Genomic DNA, 24,779 nt, shown 5'->3' on the forward strand with positions numbered 1-24,779 from the left:
ATAGCATGGGTCTCAGTTCTTTTTGGGTTGAGGCTGTACAAATAATTACTCCTCAGTGCTATCTTCCAGAGGACATTAATTTATCTCAAAATAGTTCTCATTGAATAATTGTTCAAGGGACTCGCACATCAGAAATAGACATGTCAGTGTGTCTGGGTGTAATTCAAAACCATAAGATAAACGTTATTCATCTTCCGGGAGCTTCGATTTTAAAGACTTTTATTTTTTAAGATAAGGAGAAGGAATATGTATATTTAAAGGTATGTTTATATTAAAATTTTAATAATGAAATATTTCACAGAAACAAAACAAAACAAAAACCCAGAAAGTATATGTCTTCTAAGAATCAGGACCAACTTAGATTATACCCTCAGGATGCCCAAGGTAGAGATTCATTTTTCTCTGCTCCTAACTGTGATAAAAGTTTTAAAGTACTGTTTCAATATCACTTCCACCACAAGGTATAAAGCTACGCACCAGGAGATAGAGGTACCCCTAGAGAGGATTCCCTATTACAGTTCCCAAGGAATCCATGAGTGTGGCGAGCAGCTTAGTCTATATTCTAATCCTAATTATCCAATTACGACCCATGCAATTAAAAATCACCAGTGACTAGTCACAGTGTTAGGTACTTTGCATTCAGTATATTTAATCCTATTAATAAAATGCTACCTAAAAGATCTATTATTCCCATTATAAGGATGAAGAAACCGCCTTAGGCATAGTGTCTTGCCCAAGGCCATACAGATGGAGGGAGGCAGAATTCAACTCCAGGTCTATCTACTTAGAGAGACTGAATACTTTCCACTCAAGCAAGCACCCTGCCTCCTTCGGTACCAGTTTGTCCTCACTTTAACAAAGGAGCCACAGTCCTTGTTTTCAGGAAGAGGCAAAGATGTGCTGGATATCTACCAGGATGGTCATAGTGCTTGTCACCGTCCGATAACTGAAAATGATACTCTGTAAGCATCTTCCGTATATTATAGGATTATATGTGCCATATCATATCTCATTGTAAGGTAGCAGTTGGTAGCACATTTTCATCTTAAATTGGGAATTTACAGAAAAGAGATAATCCCCCTATTCTGTTTAAATGTTTGGAAGTATTACAGTTTCTGTTTCTGAAGTCTAAAATTCTGATGTCAACCAAATTCAGAAGGTAATAAATTAGGAGCTAATCTATGCCCCACAACCATATGTCCAAATGACAACTTCAAAACAAATTTTCAAACCATTTTAAAAAAGAAAACCTGTTAATTTGGGAATGTTGGTAAGCAAGTTTTAGAAGGATGTAACCTCTCACACTGCTCACATAACAGCATGGGCAGTACCCAGGCAAAATATATCCATTCCAATCCATTCCACTTCTAATTTATTTTGTCTTGAAGCTTTATCCATGTGGTGAGCACAACTGACCCACTACTGAGATGGGTGACAAAAGATACCTAAGCAGCTCTGACCCTGTCTTTGTGTATGTGGATACACACTAGGACCCTCAAAAGCAGACACTATGAAAGTCAAGTTCAAATCTAAGCTTTGTGAAGTTAAGTTGTATTCTGAGACAGTGGGAAGGAAAGCTTATATATTCAAAAGTAATTATAATAAAGTAATTATAATTTATAATTATAATTATAATATAATTCAAAAGTAATTACAATAAAAGAATATTTCTAACATGTAGAAAGAACATATAAAATTTTAAAAAATGCATCTACATTAAGATATTGCTTCGGTTACATTGTGGCAGTAACTAAAAAGTTAAGCCTCACAGTTACCGAAGTCAAACAATCACTACTACACACAGAAAAGGGGATTTAAAATCGTATTGCTCGACGGCGCCTGGGTGGCTCAGTAGGTTAAGCGTCCGCCCTCGGCTCAGGTCATGACCTTGGCTCAGGTCATGATCTCGCGGCTCGTGAGTTCCAGACACGCATCGGACTCTGTGTGGACAGCTCGGAGCCTGGAGCCTGCTTTGGATTCTGTGTCTCCCTCTCTCTGCCCCTCCCCTTCTCATGCTCTGTCTCTCTCTGTCTCAAAAATAAATAAAACATAAAAAAAAAAATTAAAATCGTATTGCTTGTCTTTACTTCACTAAAATACCAGCAGGTTATTATGGATACCTTCCTTCCCGGAAATTTCAAAGCATTTAGGGAAGTATGTGGAATGACATATTTACCATGTTCATTGATGAAGACCAGCTACCATTTGATATAAAATGCATATTTCTCAAAGAGGAACAAGACTTGCTAGGTAAAAGAAAATAAGAAGTCCCCTTTCCTCTCCTTTCCTCAAAGAGTTCAACTTTCCTAACAAGAACACAGAAGGAAATAAGGGGTAAGTTACTATACTTTGAAGCAACATCCAGGAGATTACATAGAATGCATTCGTCAAGGAAGCCAAGATTTTAGACTGAATTTCAACATTCAATTTCAATTGATTTGGCTTTCTCCTCATTTTGGAAATCTGTATAATGAAAATATACCATAAAAGCATCTTAGAAAATATTCAACAAAAAACTTTAAGTGTGCACGTTATACTTTTACAGAAGAACTCACCTGGCATTTTCTAACAAACTATTCTCCCTTCCCCTCTCTCCTCTTCTTCCTTTTGATTAGCCTTTCCCCTCCCTGCTTCTAATCCCAAAGTATCCAAGTACACGTGGGTAGAGGCTGAAAGGAGGTGGTATAAAATAAACATAAAAATGTAACAAAAAGTTTCTCAGCATAATTTTTACACATATGTCTATACCACCCTGTGAAGAGAAGCACGATAACAGAAAACCATGGGTCACTAGGCAAGAAATCGATTTAAAACTATGAATACATTACAGAAACTTCTGCAAATAGCTACCTATTGAATGCTTCTTGAGTAGGAAACTAGACTGGAAGAAGTCTACATCTCCTTCTGGTTCTGCTAAGTGAGACATCTTCTTTTCCCTAGACCTCGAGTGCCCCATCACTTGCCATTGTAGCTTTTACAGCAAAAAAGGGCACAGATGAGTTACTGCTTGTTAAATTATGTGATGACTGTCAGATGTAAAATATAAATACCTGTAAAATATGCCTTTCTGGGGGGGCCTGGGTGACTTAATCAATTATGTGTCCAACTCTTGATTTTGGCTCAGGTTATGATCTCACGGTTGTGAGATCAAACACTGCACTGAGCATGGAGCCTACTTGGGATTCTCTCTCTTGTACTCTCTCTGCCCCTCCCCCATGCTCCCTCTCTCTCCCTCTCTCTCTCAAAATAAACTCACGGACTATGAGATCATGACCTGAGCTGAAGTGGGACACTTAACCGACTGAGCCACCCAGGCACCCCTGTCAAGCGCCTTTCTAAACTCAAAGGGAATAAAGTTAAACTAAATCATTTTAAAAGAGTGTGCATTGATTTATACTTGTATAATTTCAATACATTCTAGGCATGAGAATAAACAAAGGAGAAAGAGGTTATTTATCTATAACCTCTTAATTAAGAAGAACTTCTTAATTATCATATTAGGATACACATCTATTCTACACATCTATTCTGTGGAAATATTAAAAAAAAACTTATTCCAAATTTCTATTATGAAAACACTTTCTAAGGTACCTGTTGATCAATCTGTTTTATCTAATTATCAAACACCATTCCCCAGAGGTCTAACCGACAAATTATATGGTTTATTATGGAAAGGTTAAAAGAGTGAGTGTAGGTGATAAATTTGAACCAACAGCATTTATTTATGTATTTATTTGTTTGTCTGTTTGTTTTTAATTTTAGAGAGAGAGAGATCACAACCCGGGTAGAGGAACAGAGGGAGAGAATTTTTTTTTTTTTTTAAGAGAGGGGGAGAGGGGCAAAGGGAGAGAGAGAAACAGAGAGAGAGAGAGAGAGAGAGAGAGAGAGAGAGAGAGAATGTTAAGCAGGCTCCATGCTCAACGTGGAGCACACCATGGGGCTCGATCCCACGACCCTGGAATCATGACCTGAGCCAAAACCAAGGGTCACACCCTCAACTGACTGAGCCACCCAGATGCCCCAAAGAGATAGTATTTAAAAGTAAGTACCAAATCCTGGATCTAACGTGCAACTTGTGTCCTCAAAGACTCCATGATCAAACATTCAGGCAAAGGAACAGAACTCTGTCCATTAGCACTCAGAACCTTTCTCATAAATACTTACTTTTAGGGACATTTTATCTTCTCAAGACAGCTCTGCTTTAGAGATTGTGGTGACAGTCATGATAGTAAACACAAAGTAGACTTTCAAATTCAATAAGATCCAGTTTTTTCTTTTTTTTTTTCTTTACAAGAAAAATCTTCAATACCTTTAAAAATTCATTCAAACCCTGAAACTAAAGAATGGTCTACACCACAGAATTCTTTTTTGAATAGAATCTTGGCAACGGGAAGATGTTTTTTAAATATCCGTTCTAATTTTCCTAGCGAAAATTTTGAGAAACACAGGTGTCTCAGATTCCTATACATCAAATCCAATAAAATTCTGGCATCGAAAAGTTAGTTAAAATGGTTATTATAATAGCATACCAGTTTTAGATAAATCAATTCATAAAATAACTTAAAAAATTTATAAGTAAACTTAATATACAAGTCATTCAAGATATTTAAGCAAATTTTATAGGATTATGAGAAGTATTTTGCTCTTTTAAACTATTACAGTGGCTCGTGGTAGTCAGAATTTTGCTTTTATGACATACAGTTAATCATATCTATGACTTACTTGATTATAAGTCCTTGGTCAGAGATACAATCTATAGTAACAATATTGTTCTTATGGGGAAATGAGATTTGCTTTCCCAAGAAAACAAAATAATAAGGAAAAAAAAAAGTCTTAACACAGGGAAGAAGGAAAAGTAAGGAAGCAAGGGAGAGAGAAGGAAGAAATATCTTTCAAGTCCAAATTATAATTATTGTAAGTTAATTCCTTTGTTACTCAACTAGAGTAACATATTTGTATTTATATAAACATTAATATTTATTTTTGTATTTTTAAGAAAAAGAGAGTATTTTTTTCTTTTGCTGACCACATAAAATAAATCATAATTTAAAACCTTTTTATTGGTTCTGCTAAAATGTTACCAATACAAACACTAAGAAAAAAAGTAACTGATTAACAGTTGCAGGATCAAATTAAATGTTTTAAGAAGAAATTATTTTATATTATAAAAAACTACATATATACATGCATATATTATTTAGAGAGTATATTTTCATCCCACTTTTATTTCTAGGGATTGATATATCTATACTGTTTCATCCATCCTTGCTTATAAATGGAAAACTGATGAAACTGTAAGCATTCAAGCAGGTACATCAAAAAACAAAAATCCAGGATAAGATAACATATCATGTTTTGAGAACTTGATCTCTCAGGTTCCAAAGAGTTTCATGAACTTTAATGAGACCTCACGACAATACTGCCAAGTAAATACCATAAGACCCATTGAACAGATGGGCAGGGACAAAACAAGGTCCCCGGATCACAATGCTTGTTAGTACCCAAAAGTCTCCCTCTGAGTCCTGTGTTCTACCTCATGGGTCACACTCTTCTTCACCTGTCAGATGACTTCTCAGATTCAAATGAGAACCCTTAAGCTAAGTAATCATTGTTCTTCCTATCTAACGTAACTTGGAAACCATTCAAATAAAAAGAAATGTACTTTGAAATGGAGTACTCGTCTTCATTCTATTTTTCCCCAAGACTCAGCAGATGATATTGTTTAAACAGCATAAAAAGTAGAAATAAAAACTGAATGGTTAGCCCATGAAGGAACCACTGTTTGATGAACCTCAAAATTCACTATTCCTCATATCACAATTAGAAATTACATTCCAAGTCTTCAGACCTTGGTAATACATTAACAAGGTAGCATATTATACTGGTTTTTAATTTTTTGTTTCCACTAAGAAATCATGAGCTTTCATTATAGATTCAACGTGGAATGAGAATGTTCATTCTATTTGTAAAGTGAGAATCTTTCCCTGATTTACCTCACAATAAATGAGATCTAGCATCTCTGGCTACTATCAGATTTTCTTTTAAATTTCACCTGAGGGGAGCCTGATGATGGGGCCATCATCATTATTAAAAACCACAGAAGAGACTGCTGCTAAGATCATTACCTTTAGACCTCCGTGTGTTTAATTACAGGACCCCTTGTTTTAAAAGCCATTCCATGTCTACAGAATGTCTGCAGGGCTTCAAAGAGTCTAAGATTTTTCCCTTACAATAAACTCTCCTTTAATCTTAAAAAATTGGAAATGGATGGGCATAAAGCTATGTTATCTCAAGTCACCTTCCAGTTCTGGTGACCTGAGTAGATGTAGTAATTGCTGTTGATAGAAAACTACAAGGATTTATTTTACACACAGTTGCTTTTACTCATGACACGAGAGCTGATTGCTAAACCCCTTTCCTGAGAAAAATACATGTTCCTTTCTCCATTAGAGGGGGCGGGAACCATTGCATGACTTGGTCACACTACGGAAATGGCTGATATTGGGGATACAAGTGGGAGAAGAAGCAGAACTTATATATGAGAAGGCACCAAGTGCAACATTCCCTCAGTAAATGCACACACCATTCTGGCTGATTTTAAGGGATCTTTGTCAAGTTTAACGATATACTGCATTTCTTCTGAGTCATTAAAAATTTTGTATGACATTATTCCCGGTTTATACCTCATGATTTTTGTTCTGGCACACTCTCTATGTGCCAGTTAAAAATAAGCTACCAGTTAGTGAGTTGAGAAAATTGATGTGGAACTCTTTAAATCTCACTGCCGTTTTAGGATTACAATTTTGGCCAATTTTGGAGAGTTAAGTTATAGAGTTCCATGAATTCTCTAATGATAAAAACAAAAGCCAAACAATAAGTTTTTCCTTAGATGAGAAACCAAAAATACATACTATTATTTTTTTTTATAAACTAAAATTTTAATTTTATTTTATGAGAAGGTGAAAGTCATTTATTGCATGAAAAACACAGAAAATTCTGCCATGACAACGTGTGGCTTAGTTTATTGTACAAAGGGATTAACCTATACAGGTTTTTAAAGGGATAGAGAATTATTTACTTCTGAGTGAAACATGTTTACTAGTAATCTTTCCCTTGCTTGCTTTAGTTTCCAGTTATATTATTTAAACTCCACATCATCTTCCCTGGTCACTGTTTAATATATTGCAAGGATAACATTCAGCATATCTATTGTTTTCTTTGGTCTATAGTGGTTTATAAATTTTTAAAAAAATAAAATCATTACTGTCATTTAAAGATCTGGAGATATTACATGCAAACCCAGGTTTCCAGCTGTTCTTGAAAAACCATTCTTCCAACACCAGATGGGCTTTCCCGCATGACAACAGGCTGGGGTTGCAAAGCACTTCCCACTGTATGTGCTGCCATCCCTGTTCTCATCATCTGATCCCGGCTGATATTTTGGTATACCATCTCTGAGGTACTCCATTTCTAGTCCAAATGATATGTTAAACAAAAGGGCCTGATGATCGGATTCCCATTCTTTTTTATTTTATCTTATTTTTTTAAGTTTATTTATTTATTTTGAGAGAGAAAGAGGCAGAGAAGACAGAGGGACGGAGGGAGAATCCCAAGCAGGCTCCACGCTGTCAGCACAGAGCAGGCCCTGGGGCTGAAACCCACAAACTGTGAGATCGTGACCTGAGCAGAAATCAAGAATCAGACGCTCAACCGACTGAGTCACCCAGGCGCCCCTCGAGTCCCAAAAACCAAAAGAGAAACTGACCACGACTAATGGTAACACAGTAAAGGAGGAAAAGAAGGAGGAGAAAGAGGAAGAAGGGAAGGACAAAAAGAAAAAAAAAAAGGAAACTGTCATAGAAAAAGAAATGCTAGCTTTATTTAAATTTGCTAGTTATTTCTTTTTAATTAGTGGTTAGTTCTCATATTAGATATAATAAGTCAATGCCAAAATTTTCATTTTTAAATAAAAACTATAGTGTGTTCAACAAATCTCTCAGAATAGTGTGGGAGGGGCATAAACATTAGATTAGGTGAAACTGGCTTATCACAAATACATTGATCTAGAGTCAGTCTAAACAAATTAGGGCAAGCATGCTGATTAAGTGACTCTGCTCTGCACTCGGGACAATACCCCTGCAGCATGTCTTGTAATGGAAACTCATTTTTAAATCCAATCTAGGGTTGAGTATGACACACAAACCATCACCAAGAATCTTCAAGTTCTTTATTTAGGAGAGTCTTCCTCAATACTTGGTAAACTAAGGAAGAGCTGCAGAGCAGGTGAATATGATCAATGTTATTATTTTCCTCATCATGAGAGAGAGGCACAAAAAGGAGATTTGCAGGACAGCTATGTCAAGAAGTGAAAATAACCTTGTTATGGGTAACAAATGTAACACTGGTGGGAGCCAGTCTACTGACTTCGATCCCTCAGCAATAAAGTCTAACACCCACTCAATTATGAGATCAGCTCAAGTCCCAATTAAAGCTCAAACTTTGAAGACCAAAGTGTTTCCTTTGTGAAAAGAAGTTGATAAATCATATTCACCATGAAAAAGTGTGTCTGTACATCATGTCCTTTGATGGGCTATTCTTAAGAGTCCCAAGATTCCAGAGGGCCACGCAATGGGCTGGCTTGCATTAGATTTCTGCAGAGCTGGCAGCCTTATTCTGGAAGTCTTACATTACAGGTAACCTGATGACAGGGAGGGTGGGCCACAGGCATGCATCTCAGCTCGCCTGTGAAGCCAAGGGGAGAGAGCTTTGCAAGACTGATATGCTGGGATCAATGAAACTCTCCGGGGAACTGGCTGTTCCCCTTTCAAATGCCACCTCCCTAATCTCTCCACTTGCTCAAGTCAGATTCTTCAAAGCTCTGAACAGGACATGAGGCTGGCATGATTAGGAGAGGCAAAGGAAGAATGCTCTCTATAAATCATGGGTGGAGGGAGAAAGCATCAAATTTACAGACAGTTAACAATCAAGGTCAGAACTGAGGGATACTGCTTGGAAGTATAATTGCTTCCTTTAACCATGAAGAGAAAACAGAGTCTCGTAATATTTATTAAGGGCCTACTGTATGCTGGACAGTGTGCTGGGCACCAGGTCAGGATGCCTGACCTCTAAGACCTTGAAATCTGTGAAGGGAGAAAGTCACAAGAGCAAAAATGACTGTGTGTCCAAAGGCCAGGTCATTACCTCAGACTAAGCACAACAGAAAACACTAACCTGAGGTTTTCACAGTGTTTGCACACAGATAATACTGTGTGCCATGGGTTATGAGAAAACAGCTCTCAAACTGAGGAAGGTGTGCGAGGCTTATAATCGAGACAGACTGACCTATATTCACAAAGAGGCCTGGTCACTGGAGTCCAGGGAAAGAAAACACTCTGCCCCCAGAAGTGGTGTTCTGATCAGACCTCTCGGTTCTCAGGTAGGTGCCACAGAAAGCTGATCTCTGCCTCCCCACCAACTCCAAAAGCATTCCAGGTCAGTACATATGATTCTTTCTAATGGCCCCAGAGTAATTCGTTATATGGATTTGCCCCAATTTGTTGAAAGTCCCCCACTGGCGGGCGTGTAGGCTCCCAGTACTCTGCCATCGCAAATCAATATGTTGACTCTTTGATAAGTGAAATCCACTGTTGTGTTTTATTTACCATGGTGACTACAAAAGGCATCCCCATAAATGAAGTGGCAGATTAACAATGAAAAATAAATGCTGAAGTCAACAGGTTCTTAAAATATGGAGAGGGTCCTGCCTTGTGCAGGCAAGGAGGCTGCATTGGCTTGGGCAGGCATAGGAAAATAGCACAGCCACCCTGCAGAAGTCTGCGTATGGGGCGGCCTGTAATCATTCTCTAGCATCTATTCATATATTTGGATAGTGGATAGTATCACAGTCCCTTGGGGCTAGAGTATGTATGCATGCCTGAAAGCACTAAGGAAAGCAAGAAAAGTAGAAACATTCTGCTCTGCGTCCTTTCAAATTATTACTTGTTGTACGAGTGAACCTTCACAAAACTGTAATAAGCTCATGAAACAAAGGGATCAAAATTCAGACTCATAAACATTTATATGCCTATGGCCAGTCAGGCGCTGATCAGTGCTCTAGACAGATCATGCAATTCTCATAACAAAGGATGTATTAACATGGCCACTTGCAGACATGAAAAAGCGAGTTTTAAAGAGATTGGATTCTTTGGGCAGGTCGCTTATGCTGCTAGGAAATTTCAGAATTGAAATCTGTATCTAAGTTTCCTGCCATTTCTAAAACACCATTCTGTCAACTGTCTTATAGCTAATGATTCCTAGCTATAATACTGGAGTAGCACCTTAATACAATAAGTGGTAGGCCTCTCTTAGCAGTAGCAATTATATTGTAGAAATAAGCAAAGAGTCTGAAAGTAAATCCTGAATTCAGTACTGCTTGGGTTTGAATGTGTGTGTGTGTGTGTCTGTGAAACAGAGAATATGGAAAATGTTATCACACTTCATTTTATTTCACTGGAAGAAGTTTATTTTAAAAAAAATTTTTTTTAACGTTTATTTTTGAGACAGAGAGAGACAGAGCATGAACGGGGGAGGGTCAGAGAGAGGGAGACACAGAATCTGAAACAGGCTCCAGGCTCTGAGCTGTCAGCACAGAGCCCGACGCGGGGCTCGAACTCACGGACCGCGAGATCATGACCTGAGCCGAAGTCGGACGCTTAACCGACTGAGCCACCCAGGCGCCCCGGAAGAAGTTTAAAATAAATACCATATTTTTATGGAACTGGACACACAACTGTATTTGTTATGTAAAAAATAGAGGGGTGCTTTGGTGGCTCAGTTGGTTAAGTGTCCGGCTTTGGCTCAGGTCATGATCTCCCAGTTCGTGAGTTTGAGCCCTGGATCGGGCTCTGTGCTGACAGCTCAGAGCCTGGAGCCTGCTTCGGATTCTGTGTCTCCCTCTCTCTCCGCTCCTTCCCCATTCACATTCTGTCTCTGTTTCTCTCTCAAAAATAAATAAACATTAAAAAAATAAAAAATAGAGAAAGCAAAGGAAATATGCATATACACTTTAAATGTATTAATTGTGTTTTGGCAGTAATTATGCGTAAAATCAGAATGAAAAGAGAAAACACAAAAGGACAATGACAAGTGATAAAATGGTACTAAACAGTTTTTATTACAGAATTACCAGAATACCATGTAGTAAGTGTGGCTCTTCCTAATGACAGCTGCTTCTGCTGCTTCCCATTTGTGCACGGTTTTAAATTATAGTGTTTTATTTTGAAAAGTTGCTTTAAAATGCACATATGCCTAAGAAATAGGTGTTGTGTAATAGGACATTTAAAAAACCCTCCATCCACCTTTTGGGATGAACAATGGATGTTGTATGGAAACCAATTTGACAATAAATTTCATATTAAAAAAATAATAAAATAAAATAAAATAAAATAAAATAAAATACCCTCCATCACTTGGTCTTTAGCACCATACTACACAGGGCCTGTGTGTCCCTGTATGTCTCCTTCTATCAATCAGGGGGAAAGACAGTCTAGACAGGATGGCAGACAGACTTGAACTGGGAGTGAGGGGTCCTGGGTTCCTTTCCCTCCTCGACAGGTGATAAGCCTTGGAACCTTGACTTCTCTAAGTTTCCTCATTTATAAAAGTGGGGCTAACAGCCTCAGTTGTGAGGCTCAACCAAAATAAATGTATGGGACAATACTTTTTAAAATGTGAGGTCTATGGGGGCACCTGGGTGGCTCAGACCTTTAAGCGTCTGACTCTTGGTTTTGGCTCAGATCAGGATCTCACGGCTCATGATAGCTCTGCCGTCATGCTGACAGTGCTTGGTCTGTTTGGGATTCTCTCTCTCTCTCTCCCCCCCCTCATTCTCTGTCCCTCCCCTGCACACTCATGCTCTCTCTCGCTCTCTCTCTCTCCCCCGCCCTCAAAATAAATAAATGATGTTTGAAAAACAAACAAACAAACAAAAGTGAGGTCGATGTATAAGAACGAGGATATATAATTTGGCTTAGAGACTCAGATGCTGCTATGTACAAGATACTGGTGTCTGTGGATAGATCTGAGGTCTTTTCAAGTGATTTCAACTGCTACTCAGATAAGGGTTCAAGTGTCCTAAATTTAGAAGAAATGCAACTGGGCCTAAAATAAAACTGATGATGAACAAGAAAGTACTACTTAGGAAAACTCTAGACACCACACGCTACACCAGTAGGGGAGAATGGACATCTAATTCAACCTGTTCTATACAACCTGTAAAATTCTATATGGTTCTGTAAAATCTATAGGGCAGACTGTAGACAAATGAACCAAGATCCAAGAAAGGCAAAACAGCTTAACCCAGGCCACTCATTAAATGGCAGGCAAAACACCTAATAAGAACCTAAGTCCTTCTAGAAGTGTCCTATGTTGATTATTAACACTAGCACACCAGAAGAAAAGAAAACAAATTTTACCAGACTCCTCTTTTTCCTCATCAGAGACACAGATCGAACACAAGAAAGACCAAGTGACTTGGCTAAAGTCACAAAGATGATCATGTCTAGAATCCAGGTTTTCTGCCCCCCAAAAGAGTGACCTTTCCCCTAACAGCAGTGCCTACCCCTTTATTCAGGGTACAGACCTCACTGTTGTCCCACCTAAGGAAATTTTACCAGTATACTCCACAAGACATTTTATTTTCTTTTTAACCTGCCACTTAGGCATACATCCCCAACCTTGTGTGTGTGTGTGCGTGTGTGTGCGTGTGTGTGTGTGTGTGTGACAATTTACTTGTCCTAGAGAAGGGCTTTGATGTTTCAGAATTGTGTTGAATCTAAAAAAAATAAACCTTAAGACTTCTGTATGGGAGGTGATACAGGAGGCGAAGGGTGGCTGATTTAATGTTCCACTTGCAACAAGATCTATCACCATGGTTCTTAAACCATTTTAGAAGGGAAGTGAGCAATCATTAAGTGGTCTCCATATGCCCATCAGCCCTTCAGATGTGCTTATTCCTAACACAGCAGAGCTTGGCCTGGGTATGCAAACAAAAAACTGTTAGCCTTGGAGATCAGGGATTATGAACACCCAATCGGCAACCCCTATTCTAAAGCACATTATGCTCCACTTATAAAATGGTTAGTCGGGCAGATCTTCAGCAAAGTATTACTTAGATTGATCAACCAATATTTATTAAGGCTTATGAACTCTAAGTTTACTCACCTTTAGTGTCCACCTCCAGGATTATTAATATAAAAGACACTCATGATTATAACACAGTTGGTGAGTAACACATGGAAAAAAGATCAAATTGTAGGCTCATAGTTAGACTTTATGTTTGAAATATGAACCATGACAGAACCGCTTCTCCAATCATGAAAGAAAAGCACTAAAATAAAATTTTAGGCAAGTGTTGAACATCCTTATGTGGAACGGTAGAAAAAGAAAGAAAGAGGGGTACCTGGGTGGCTCAGTCAGTTAAGTGTCCAACTTCAGCTCAAGTCACAATCTCAGGGTTCCTGAGGTTAAGTCCCGAGTCAGGCTCTGTGCTAACAGCTCAGAGCCTGGAGCCTGCTTCAGATTCTGTGTCTCCCTGTCTCTCTGCCCCTCCCTGACTCACACTCGGTCTCTCTCTCTCTCTCTCTCTCTCTCTCTCAAAAAATGAATAAACATTGAAAAAAATTTTAATTAGAAAAAACGAAAAAGAAAGAAAGAACACAATCCAGTGGGGCAGGTCAGAATCAGAAATAGGTCCTGTTACACAAAAGCCTCTGTCCGTTTAGGGATGTCATTTAACCTCCACATTCTTAGCTTTCCTTACTAGTGAAATGGGAAGTATACAGCTCATCCTACTTAGCTCTCAAAGAAGTGAAGACAAAATGAGGGAACACATGTGAAATTACATTGGGATGTAGTCTTATAAATGTAGATTGTTTTATGAACCATATACAGCTGGATTAAAGCAACAGTGAACTAGATGCTATAATATAGAAGTAAAACACTTTCCAAAGAAAGCTATTTGCCAAAGAGGAAAAAAAAACCTGTTAAAACAATTCTAAAGCTACTTTTCAATAAGAGGATGATATTTGGAAGTGCTTTTAGAATCCATGCAAATATTAAGTTGTTTGAAAAACATGCATGCCACTTTGGCATTGGCCATTCTTTGATCAAGCAATTAAAACCAGCCTTGTCCATCTCCTCCCTTATATACAAACCTTATTTATAATACATTACAATATGAACTTTGAAATAGAATAAACATTCTTGTACCTTTTTAATTTTTGAAAATATCTCCATATTTTCTTGGAAAAGTTACATATGTAAAGTTCTTTTTTTCAACATTTTTAATCATAATGTCTTTGGACTAATTCAGGACTCTGATGTACAGTTTTAGAAGCGTCTTTGGGGGAAAAATTATAAAGGTGATAAATCTATTTGTATCAATAAGTTACGATTCGTGTTATAGAACCTACACGTATAAACAAATTTAGCCCTTCCTTAATAAGTGAAATTTATATTTCTTATTACCCCATGCCTGTGATTTTATTTTTTAACCACATATTAATATGGCATTTACTTCTTTAAAATAAGGAGACTGGTAACTATCCTACATTCTGATAAATGCAAATACGCATCCTACGACTATGATATTTCTTGTTGGCATACTGCTTTATAGCTTTCCAAAAACTTTTACACCAAGGACCCCTGACAGCCGGGAGGGGGGAGAACAGATTCGCTGAAAATACTACGTGCCAGCCAGAACACAGGACTTTGGTTCCCAGAGCAGGGCTTTGCCCACTCAATGGCACTTTTTCTTTCTCTGGTTCAGTGTTAAATAGTCAAAACCAAAATGTCCTTGGAGGACAGGGAGAAACTGTGAAATGAATCTCTAAGCCTTGACAGAGTTGAGAAGTCCCTGGGGGGGAGGAGGGAGCAATGAAGACCACCCTTGGAGGCAGGGGTCAGGTTTAAGGGCACACAGGTGCCCGGGGCTCTTACCGTCCAGGTGGCCGACTTGGCGGTGCTAGACTGCTGGAAAGACACGTCGAAGCTGTGCGGGCCCGGGTAGTCGGTGTTGGAAGGGATGGCGGGGGAAGGCGACAGGGCATCGAAGGTGGAGCTGGGCTGCGCGTAGGGCGACGGTGCCGTGACGCTGTTCTGCGCATGGTCTGTGTTGTAGGGGCTGGTGGACGAGGAGCCGTTCTGAATCTGCTGGTCCATGCTGTTCAGGAGCCCCAGGTTCGTGTACTGTGGCTGCAGGACACCCAGAAACCCCAGAGTTAGCCATTTCAGCTGCCCATCATTGCTCCGAAAAGGCGTCATTTGGTGCATGCGTTGTCCAGAAATCCACCGTGGGTCTATGAAACTTCATATTTCAAGTAAAGGGACCGATTTACGATACACGGAAACAGCAAGGGAAGTCTGAGGCCTGTGCGTGCCTTGTAAGGGTGCAGCCTTGGGAGACTGTGGTCTCCTGAAGAGCAACTAAAAGTAGAATATATACAACGATACTGAGGTAGCATTGTATGGTGACAGACGGTGGCTGCATGTGTGGTAGGCATAGCATAGGGTATAGACTTGACATTACCATATTGTACCCCAGGAACGAATGTAACATTGTGTGGCAACTATATTTGAATTAAAGAAAATATGGAATACGTGCTCATTAACAAACTGGGCAGAAATGTCCAGTGTTTAGTAGGTGTATAGAATATCTTTAAAATAAATGAATACCACGTGCTACTACCCCCCCCCTCCGCCATGTTATTCAGAATGAGAATGATCACTGGATAGATAAGTTATAAAAGGGATGTGCGCATCAAATTGCTGCAGATGGAACAAAAGCAGATGTTCTCCAAATTTCCTTGTAGTCTTATTATCTAAATTCTGTCCCAGGGTACCAAGAGTGCCCCCCAACCCCCGACCAAGGTCTCAGTTCGTCAAGACTGGTGAAGCATCGGTAGCAAGGTAAGGGTGAGTCACCTATATGCTTTTAAAAGTAACATGCTAGTATATCATCCAAACACAGCCTAATTTTTCCTCTGTTCTTTCATTTTCTTTGCAGCAGTTTGTTCTTTGCCAGAGTAGAACATGTGTAAGAGAAATATCACTTAGTTATAATAAACATTCTATATTTGATGTAATTGAGGCGCACATTAGTTCGGGTAACTCTGCTGCCTGATGTCTTATGCCTTCTGTGCAAATGGTTACAGTAGGCATTCTGTGCATGGTATATGGAAAGAATGAATTAACTTTTCATTAAATCTGCATGTACGGAAAGAATGGATTAACTTTTCATTTAATCCGCAAAAAAAAAAAAAATGTATTACTATCGGAGAGGGGGAGTGATTTGCTCAAGCATCAGCTAATAAGCAAAGAGTGGGAATTATGAAACCAAATCTTCTGACTCTGAGTCTAGGGCCCTGCCCAGCACCATCACACCTGTCAGCCTGAGGAGATAATTCAAGTCATTCCTAAACTTGAGTCAAACTGGACACATTTCCAGAAGGGGCAACCACTGTATGGGACAGGTTTGCTTGTACAGGTTAATCTCATTGTTTCTTCAAGGGAGTGAAGGGGAAACCAAGCAAAAGCAAGAAGAGAAAAAACAGCCTCGTGGGCACCGAGGAGACTGGCTTCTCCCTGGAAAAAGAACTCTGAGAGTCCTAGCCCCAGTAAAATGATGGAGAAGAACAAACTTACAAAAGCAATAGACACTTGACAAAAATGTTAATGAAACTAAATTATTTAACCAAACTTTTGGTATTTCACATGGCGGGGGGAGAAGCGAAGAGCTCTGCCATTCCCTTCAGTCCAGAGAGCATCTGTCTAAATGTTAAAGGCCGCATGCCCATTCCATTACATTTATACTTTCACATTCCACTGCCGAATGCCACGTCCCCATTTGCTCTTCAAATAACTATTAATCTCTTGACACTTATCCCCATGCTGACAAGAGCAGCTGTTTGTCTTGCCTCCTCTCCCCTCTGACTTCGGCAGCTCCTATCCCCCCCTCCTTCTTTCCATCTTCAGCTCTCCCCTCTTGACAGGTGAGGCAGGACTGCAGGTGAGATGAGGAGGGAAGAAAATAAAACCCCACCCCCGAGGCCCCACAAAGCGTCCACCCCCCCCCCACCCCCAGGCTGAATTCAAAGTCCCCAGGTATCCAAGCCTGCAGCAGCAGAGGAGGAATGGGATTGAAAAGATATTATTTGTGTTCAAGTTAAGGGTCAGCATGCAAAGCCCTCCTGAACGTCCGGGAGGAATCAGATAATGCTCCCAGAGGCACGTGCTTCCCTACAGCAGTACAATTAGGGAAGCGGCGGGCCCTGACATAAAGGACAAAGAAACTGGGCCGAGCACTTTCTCACAGGCAGTAAAATGCCTGTTGAGCCACCCTTCCCTCCTCCTTCCAGCTATGCAGAATTGGAACTTCAGCTAATTGTGGGCTTGGATGAGAACAAAGAAACATAGCCCTTTGAAAACTCTTTTTTTTTTTTGATATATGTAAAGAGAAAAGTTTTGGGACCAGCTTTAAAAGCCAGTGAGCAAACACTCAGCACTTCGCTAAGGACTTAAGAGAAAGGGAAAATGCATTCACTTCAGAGGCACCTAGGAGACCCCTGGGACTGCGGTGAGGCTGAACATAATGGGTGGTTCTAAAGAAACAGAAGCCTTATTCCCAGTCATTAACAGCACTGTGGGTGCTGATGGCTGGGCTTTTAAATGCCATCATTTTTAATTCCAATCAGTTTAGGTGAAAAATTTTACTTAATAACAACAGAGTGTGCCTCCACTGCCTAGGTTTCTTTATGCATCATAAAGCTGGAATTCTCAGGTTTAGACAAAGAGCCTCTCACTATCCAAGATAAAAATGGAAAAACACATTTCAGTGCAAACCTTTCTTAAATGTTACTTTAAAGAAACATAACCAAGTAGTATACTCAATTGTCTTAAAAAAAATCTAAAGTACAAAATCAGCACTACTAACTTTAAATTAATTAGCTGAAAATACAAACAAGAACAAACCCAAAGAATTCCATGAAAGGAAATCTGCTTGGATACTTTGCTTAACTTTATTAAAAATCGATGTCATAAGCCTGCCATGGGAAACAGTCCTTTTGAAGTTAATTTAAAAAGCATTTAGTTAACAACAACGAGAGAAGTTTCTTATTTGCCTCTTTGATTTGACAAGAGAGTGGACATGTGGACAGAGCAGCATTGGAGGCTGAGGGGCAGATCAACATTGCCGAGAAGAACAAGTCCTCCATAGGCCAGATCAGCAAAATAATTTGCATGACTCAGTGCAAAATGAAAATACAGGCCCTCTTGTTCATAAATTATTAAGTTTCAAAATGGTGATGCACCTGGCTAGCTCAGTTGGTTAGGAGTCTGACTCTTAATTTCAGCTCAGGTCACAATCTCATGGTTCCTGAGTTCAAGCCCCACTGTCAGTCCCAAGACTGCTTGGTATTCTCTTTCTCTCTGCACCCCCCCCCCCGACCCCCGCCCCATTCCCTCTCTGTCTCTCTCTCTCAAAATAAAATAAAAAAATAAATAAACATTTAAAAAAATAAACATTAAAAAAATGGTGATAGCAGAGCATTAAACAAAGCACAGCACCCCTTGCTACTACATACCTTGTATGCCCATGAAGCTAGCTCTGTACCAGGTTAATGAGAACAATATTTATACCTTATTTTCCACCAAAGTGAAGCTGATGGGATGAATGGAGCAATGCCTGTGCCCCTTCTTTACTATAATTCCATGAATATAGGGGGTGGGGATCTTGTGTTATTCTTGGATGTTCATGTAATGCCTATTTACAGTGACCAGTAAAAGAGTGTGAAAAGTTAGAACATGGCACTTGCACATCAGTCAAAAAGCTGCCCTTAGAAGAACTGTATGGGGTCGTCTATGTCCCATGTGTTCTAATGTAATAAAAACTATTAGCATATTTGAAATGAAATAGAAACTAGATTGTCCCTTTCTAAACCATGAGGCATCTTGATTTTGAAATAAACTTAATATATTCTGTAGACACTCGATGAATGAATGAATGCATGCATGCATGAATGAATGAATAAAAATGTCACATATCTACCCTATCATGTCTGAAAGAGGAGACAGCCTTGTTTCTACAAAACCTGAAAGGCAAAATGAACACAACTTGTCTGAAGTCTACTGTAAGACTGATAAAGTAAAACAACTGATTTCCTCTGAATTCAAACAGATGCATCATTTCCTATAAAATAACTTTGAAACAGAAGACTCACCACCTGGACCCTAGGTTTTTTACCAGCATCTGTAACTGGAATATATTCAGTTTCATCACACACTAGTTGATCTGACCGCAGAAAGGATGAAACACACCTTGGTCACAGAGACTTATACTCCTGGTAATCACAGAACAAATTGGGGGTGTTCTGAAACACGGAGCTGTCATGATCAGTGTAGGGATACCCAGGGGCTGAATCTTAAACTGCTTGCTTTTACCATTAGGAAAGAGTAAGTTTAGATAAGTAGTATTACCAAATACAGATAAACGTATTTTCTTGTTTTTCTCCTCTCTTACACCCTTCACATTCTCATAGCCATCTATAGGCTCTGATTTGTTTCTTCACTAAACTTCAATTTGGATGGATTATTAGAATTATAATACAGAAGATTAGATTTTTTTTTTCCCTGAGTGGACACTGCTGTAAGAGTGCCCTATAAATGCAATCCCTATTTAGTTTCATCTATTTTTTCCCCCCTGGGTTACACTGTTAAATGATCTTAAACTCTGAACATAATATGAACCTAAATTTTCTTCTTATCTGCTCAGCAATACTGTGTCAGTATATATCACTGTAAATAAAACTCAATATTGAATACCTGGGTTGACAATGTAATAAGTACTTTAATATAAAAGAATTTAGCATCGGGGCTCCTGGGGGGCTCAGTCGGTTAAGCGTCCGACTTCAGCTCAGGTCACGATTTCGTGGTCCGTGAGTTCGAGCCCCGCATCGGGCTCTGGGCTAATGGCTCAGAGCCTGGAGCCTGCTTCCTATTCTGTGTCTCCCTCTCTCTCTGCCCCTCCCCCGTTCATGCTCTGTCTCTCTCTGTCTCAAAAATAAATAAACGTTAAAAAAAATTAAAAAAAAAAAAGAATTTAGCATCAAAAAAAAAAAAAAAAAAGGATCCCCATCAAGTCATTTGACCAGTGCAATGGAAAGAGGGACTTAGATATAATTTGTGTTTCTGAAAACTTTCTCCTCCAATTTATAAGAGACATGTTATAAGTTCTATTTACTAGACATTACCATCCGTAATAGCTAATTTATGGCAGCATGGCAACAAGAGCTAACAGTCTATGGCAAGAGGTTAATTCAAAAAATAAGAAGAAAAGGAATTAAAGCCAAATCAGGAATAGGAGAGGTTGCTGTCAGGATATGTAATCGAAATTAATTTACTTCCATTTAGGAGTGCTTGGATGGCTCAGTCAGTTAAGCCTCTGACTTCAGCTCAGGTCATGATCTCACGGCTCATGGGTTCAAGCCCCACATCGGGCTCTGTGCTGACAGCTCAGAGCCTGGAGCCTGCTTTGGATTTTGTCTCCTTTTCTCTCTGCCCCACCCCGACTCGTTTTCTCTCTCTCTCTGTCTCTCAAAAATAAGTAAACATTAAACAAATTTTTAAATGTTTCCTTGTCACAGGAAACAAGTTGCCCAAATTTCATTTGGAAGAAATTATACTTATAATCTTTGACTGATTATTAGACAAGGCTAGGGAAGGGAATTGAATCCTCTTTAGGACTTACCATTCCTGAATGGATCCTAGTAATGGAACAGAACTTGGAACCTAGACTTGGTGATGTGGGATCTAAGTCCCAACACTGCCACTAATGTGCTGAAAACTCTGTGCAAGGTACATGAACCACCTGGACCTTAGTTTCCTACAAGGAGACTGAATCTCATGATCAAACATAAAAGCATTCTGATGGATGACCACACTCCTCCACAAAGCTATATTAAAGTGCCATGAGATTACTTTCAAAACATGAGATAACCTGCTTTTTTATTTATCCAGATTTACCAAGCCAAGCCTAGAAATCAGCAGCATGCATACACTTTCCTCAGCTGATTAAACCTTTCATCTTGGGTTTCCTGAAGGAGCTCTCGTGAACATTCTAAAGCCCCTCCTGGGAAAAGAAAGCAGTTTTCCTTGTGACCCTGGCTTTACAAAGCATTCATTCGAATATGCTCTAGTAGACAGTGCTATACTTCATCCCCAAATATCAGCAGGATGGTGACTTTTCAACAAGCACTGCCGTAGGGAGAAATGCTTGTCATTTTTTAGTTTTCTATTGCCTGCCTCACCTGAAAGAATGATGGCTTGTTTTATGCTAGAATTGAACACAACTGAGTTAAAATGCTCCATTTGTGGCCAAGAAGATATTTGTATAACAACGTCAAGTTGAAGTACCATCTTTCAACCTTAAGAATATATTCAGCATCTGATTTTTCTCAAGACCAGATTTTGTTCCTTGTAAAATATTTAGCTTCTTTTATCTTCCAAATGATCCCCCAAAGCACATGCTTCGAGGTAAAGTGTACTCATACCTTACAATAAACAGCCTGTAAGAATAAAGCACCTAAGCGCACAGGAACTTCTGGCAGCAGGCAGAGAGTTTACTAGAATGCTTTATGGTCTGACACAAAGTGCCGAGATTCCTTTGAGGCCCGAGATTCCGTAACTCAGGAAAGAGCTCCCTAAAAGCCAATGCCAGACAACCTCAGGTGAGATGAATAACTACACAGTTGGCTGATCAGGTGGACAGCGATGCCGAAAAACACTGGACAACAGCATTTGCAAATCCAGGTGGTGGACCATGTTGAGGTTAAAACTCAGCCTAGGGGCGCCTGGGTGGCGCAGTCGGTTAAGCGTCCAACTTCAGCCAGGTCACGATCTCGCGGTCCGTGAGTTCGAGCCCCGCGTCAGGCTCTGGGCTGATGGCTCGGAGCCTGGAGCCTGTTTCCGATTCTGTGTCTCCCTCTCTCTCTGCCCCTCCCCCGTTCATGCTCTGTCTCTCTCTGTCCCAAAAATAAATAAAAAAAAATAAATAAATAAATAAAACTCAGCCTAAATTTACTGAATTCACACTGTGGAGAGCTCAACCAAGAAAAAATAAACTTCAGGTTCTTATTTCAGTCAGTACTCCTTTTCAGTAATGACAAATGAGCAAAATTATAATCACGAGCATCTAAATTCTTCAAAGGGCTTTGTCACCATCAACATACCAAGGCGGCATGGGGCTTAGCAGAAAGGCATAATTCTAAATTCAATCACTTCTAGATGCGGATATTAAGGAAAAATATACAGAGTTCCAATTTTTTCAAAGTTGGAAAAAATATGTTTGAGGACATTTTCAGCCTCTCGCAATCACTATTTTGATAGCTTTATTTAGCAGAAGTGGTAACATGAAAGGAAGACAGTACATAGTAATGAAAATTTTCAGTGAAGGTTAGGTCACTTATATGGAAAGCATACCATGGTGATTTTAGAAGATCATCGATAATGTTTCATTGGTTTTTAAAATGAGTTTAAGGTATTTAAAAATAATTTTTGTAATATATCTGTGTAGGCCATATCAGAAATCATGACTTCGATCAGCTGGAGTGATTAAATGTGATTATCATTGTATAACAGAGGATAGCTTTGTTTACCATGATGTGAAACTGAAGACACAGCCGTTTCAATAAACAGTGACCATTCAAATGTTTTAAAAGTCTGAAACGTATGGAGCATCCATATCCAATCCTGTCTACAAAAAGAATAGTAGCTACTCCTTCTACTACGAATAATCTTTCTGAGTCCTTACGTATGTTTTTTAGAGTCTTCAAGTTCTGCTCATTCATTTAATCCTCATGAGCTAGGTGGCATTATTATCCCATGTTTTATACATAACTTATAGATGAGGAAACCGAAGCCCCGCAAGATTAAGTAACTTGCTCAAGGTAGTAAGCAACACAGCCCGAATGAGAAACCGGTCAATCTGGCTTGAGAACCCGCTTGCTTACTTATCTTTCATTCCGATTGCATGTAAATCTGAGTCCCTCAGATTTCTGCCTGGAATTTTTATCTAAAACTTACATTCAATGAAAGCATACCATTCTAGATCTTAAAAAAAAAAAAAAAAAAAAAAAAAAAAAAAAAAAAAACAACAACAACAAAAAACAGTTGTCCATTTTAAGGACAGGATATAAAACTAACCATTCTTAGACTGTGTATAACTGCAGACAGTGAGAGACCCAGCTCCTCGGAGCCTGCCACCAGCAGCTCAGTGTAGATGAGATCATGTCTCTCTCAAGTTGAAGACCATGGGCAGGTCCCAACTGTCTTAGAGTAACCCCCTGCCCCCCCCACCGCCAAGTCTTGCCAGTGGCCTCGCGGCACTATTTGAAACTCTCTCCTTTGCTCACTAAACAGCCTGCAAACAGGCACTCCTCAAGTTTTTCAAAGGCAGACTCCTTCAGTCCGCAGCCCCCTCCCACTGGCGGGCTGTATCCTAGTTGTCTTGTAGTTTTAGCTCAATGCCATTCTCCCCAGGAGAAGCCCTCTTCACCCAGGTAGGCATTCCCCTTTGTTTCACATGGTCTTACTGCTCGGACTTTCCCTCGACATCGCATCATTATAACTGAAATTATTTGTGCAAATATATATATGTATACATATACATATATATATTTTTTAAATATCGGTCTTTTCTGCTACAGCATAAATCTATGAGAGATTGTATCTCGTTCATCACCGGGTCTCACGTCTGCCACGGTGTGTGAGCCACAGTGGCTGCTCGGGAAATATTTATTGAAAGAATAAATGCAACATATTTTCCAGTAAAAAGCACTTTCAGAAGATATCTCTTTTTATTCTAATGCGCCTAACTGTTGACTTTTATGCTGAAGGAAGCCTGCCTTCAAATCAGCTTCATGTCTTTACACACTACTGCAGACTAAATGTCATGGTGCATCTGCAAATAATCTCTATGACCTTTACTCTGGGCTCTGCTTTGTTTTGGTAGGTGGGATTGTGCTTTTAGCTTCAGCTTTTATGGGAACTAGTAGCAGAATAGCCAGTCCTGTCACTCATAAGGCAGTGAGTAATACTCAGTAGCTCACACCTAGCTGGAAAGTTTATTAATGAGCTCCTACTTCCTTAAAACAAACACATACACGTTTTTGTGGCAGGGCAGTGTCTTTTCCCTCATGGCCTCGAGTTTGTTCCTAATGCATCTAGGTCAGCAGTCAGAATCCAAATCTTTGTGGCCATATAATTATTCACTTCCTACGGACGGTGCTTGTGACCGAATGCAGATTTCTTTGGGAAGAAACCACCCGGAAACAAGCTTAGAGTAAGACGTTCGTTTCTGGTGGATAGGCCACAAAGTCTGTCCCTCCCTCTCTGATTTCCATGATTTTCTGCCCTGTTAGCTAGAAGTCAGTTTAGAATAATGCCATAATTAAGGGCTTACAGTGTACGTTTTGAGGAACGGAGATTGTACTTTATCAGACTTACGCACCATTTTCTTGCAAATGGTCTAAGTTCATGACTTCATTTCCCTGACTTTATAATACACACAGAGAGGTTGAAACACTAGCTTTTCTTTGCAGATAGAAAAGTAAAGCATGAAACAAGGAGTGCACTACTCAGTTTTACTATCCTATATATATTCAAATGAGAAACACTGTTTCTGTGTTCCTCTTGCTTGTCAAGTTCTTTGCTGATTGCTACATTTTTCA

The 24,779-nt window shown here is 39.4% G+C and overlaps 1 protein-coding gene across 5 annotated transcripts in view; it reads right to left on the bottom strand.

Annotated features, from left to right (window-relative positions):
• Positions 1 to 24,779, bottom strand: part of TP63 (tumor protein p63) — a 228,537-nt gene that overhangs the window by 67,847 nt on the left and 135,911 nt on the right. For all 5 annotated transcript variants that reach the window (XM_078453137.2, XM_078453136.2, XM_078453135.2 and 2 more), the window contains one exon: positions 14,998 to 15,252. In XM_078453137.2, coding sequence (XP_078309263.1) covers positions 14,998 to 15,252 — 255 coding nt within the window. The remainder of the gene's footprint in view (positions 1 to 14,997; positions 15,253 to 24,779) is intronic.

This window comes from Panthera onca, chromosome C2 (genome assembly GCF_046562875.1).
Source record: "Panthera onca isolate mPanOnc1 chromosome C2, mPanOnc1 haplotype 2, whole genome shotgun sequence".
Classification (NCBI taxonomy): domain Eukaryota; kingdom Metazoa; phylum Chordata; class Mammalia; order Carnivora; family Felidae; genus Panthera; species Panthera onca.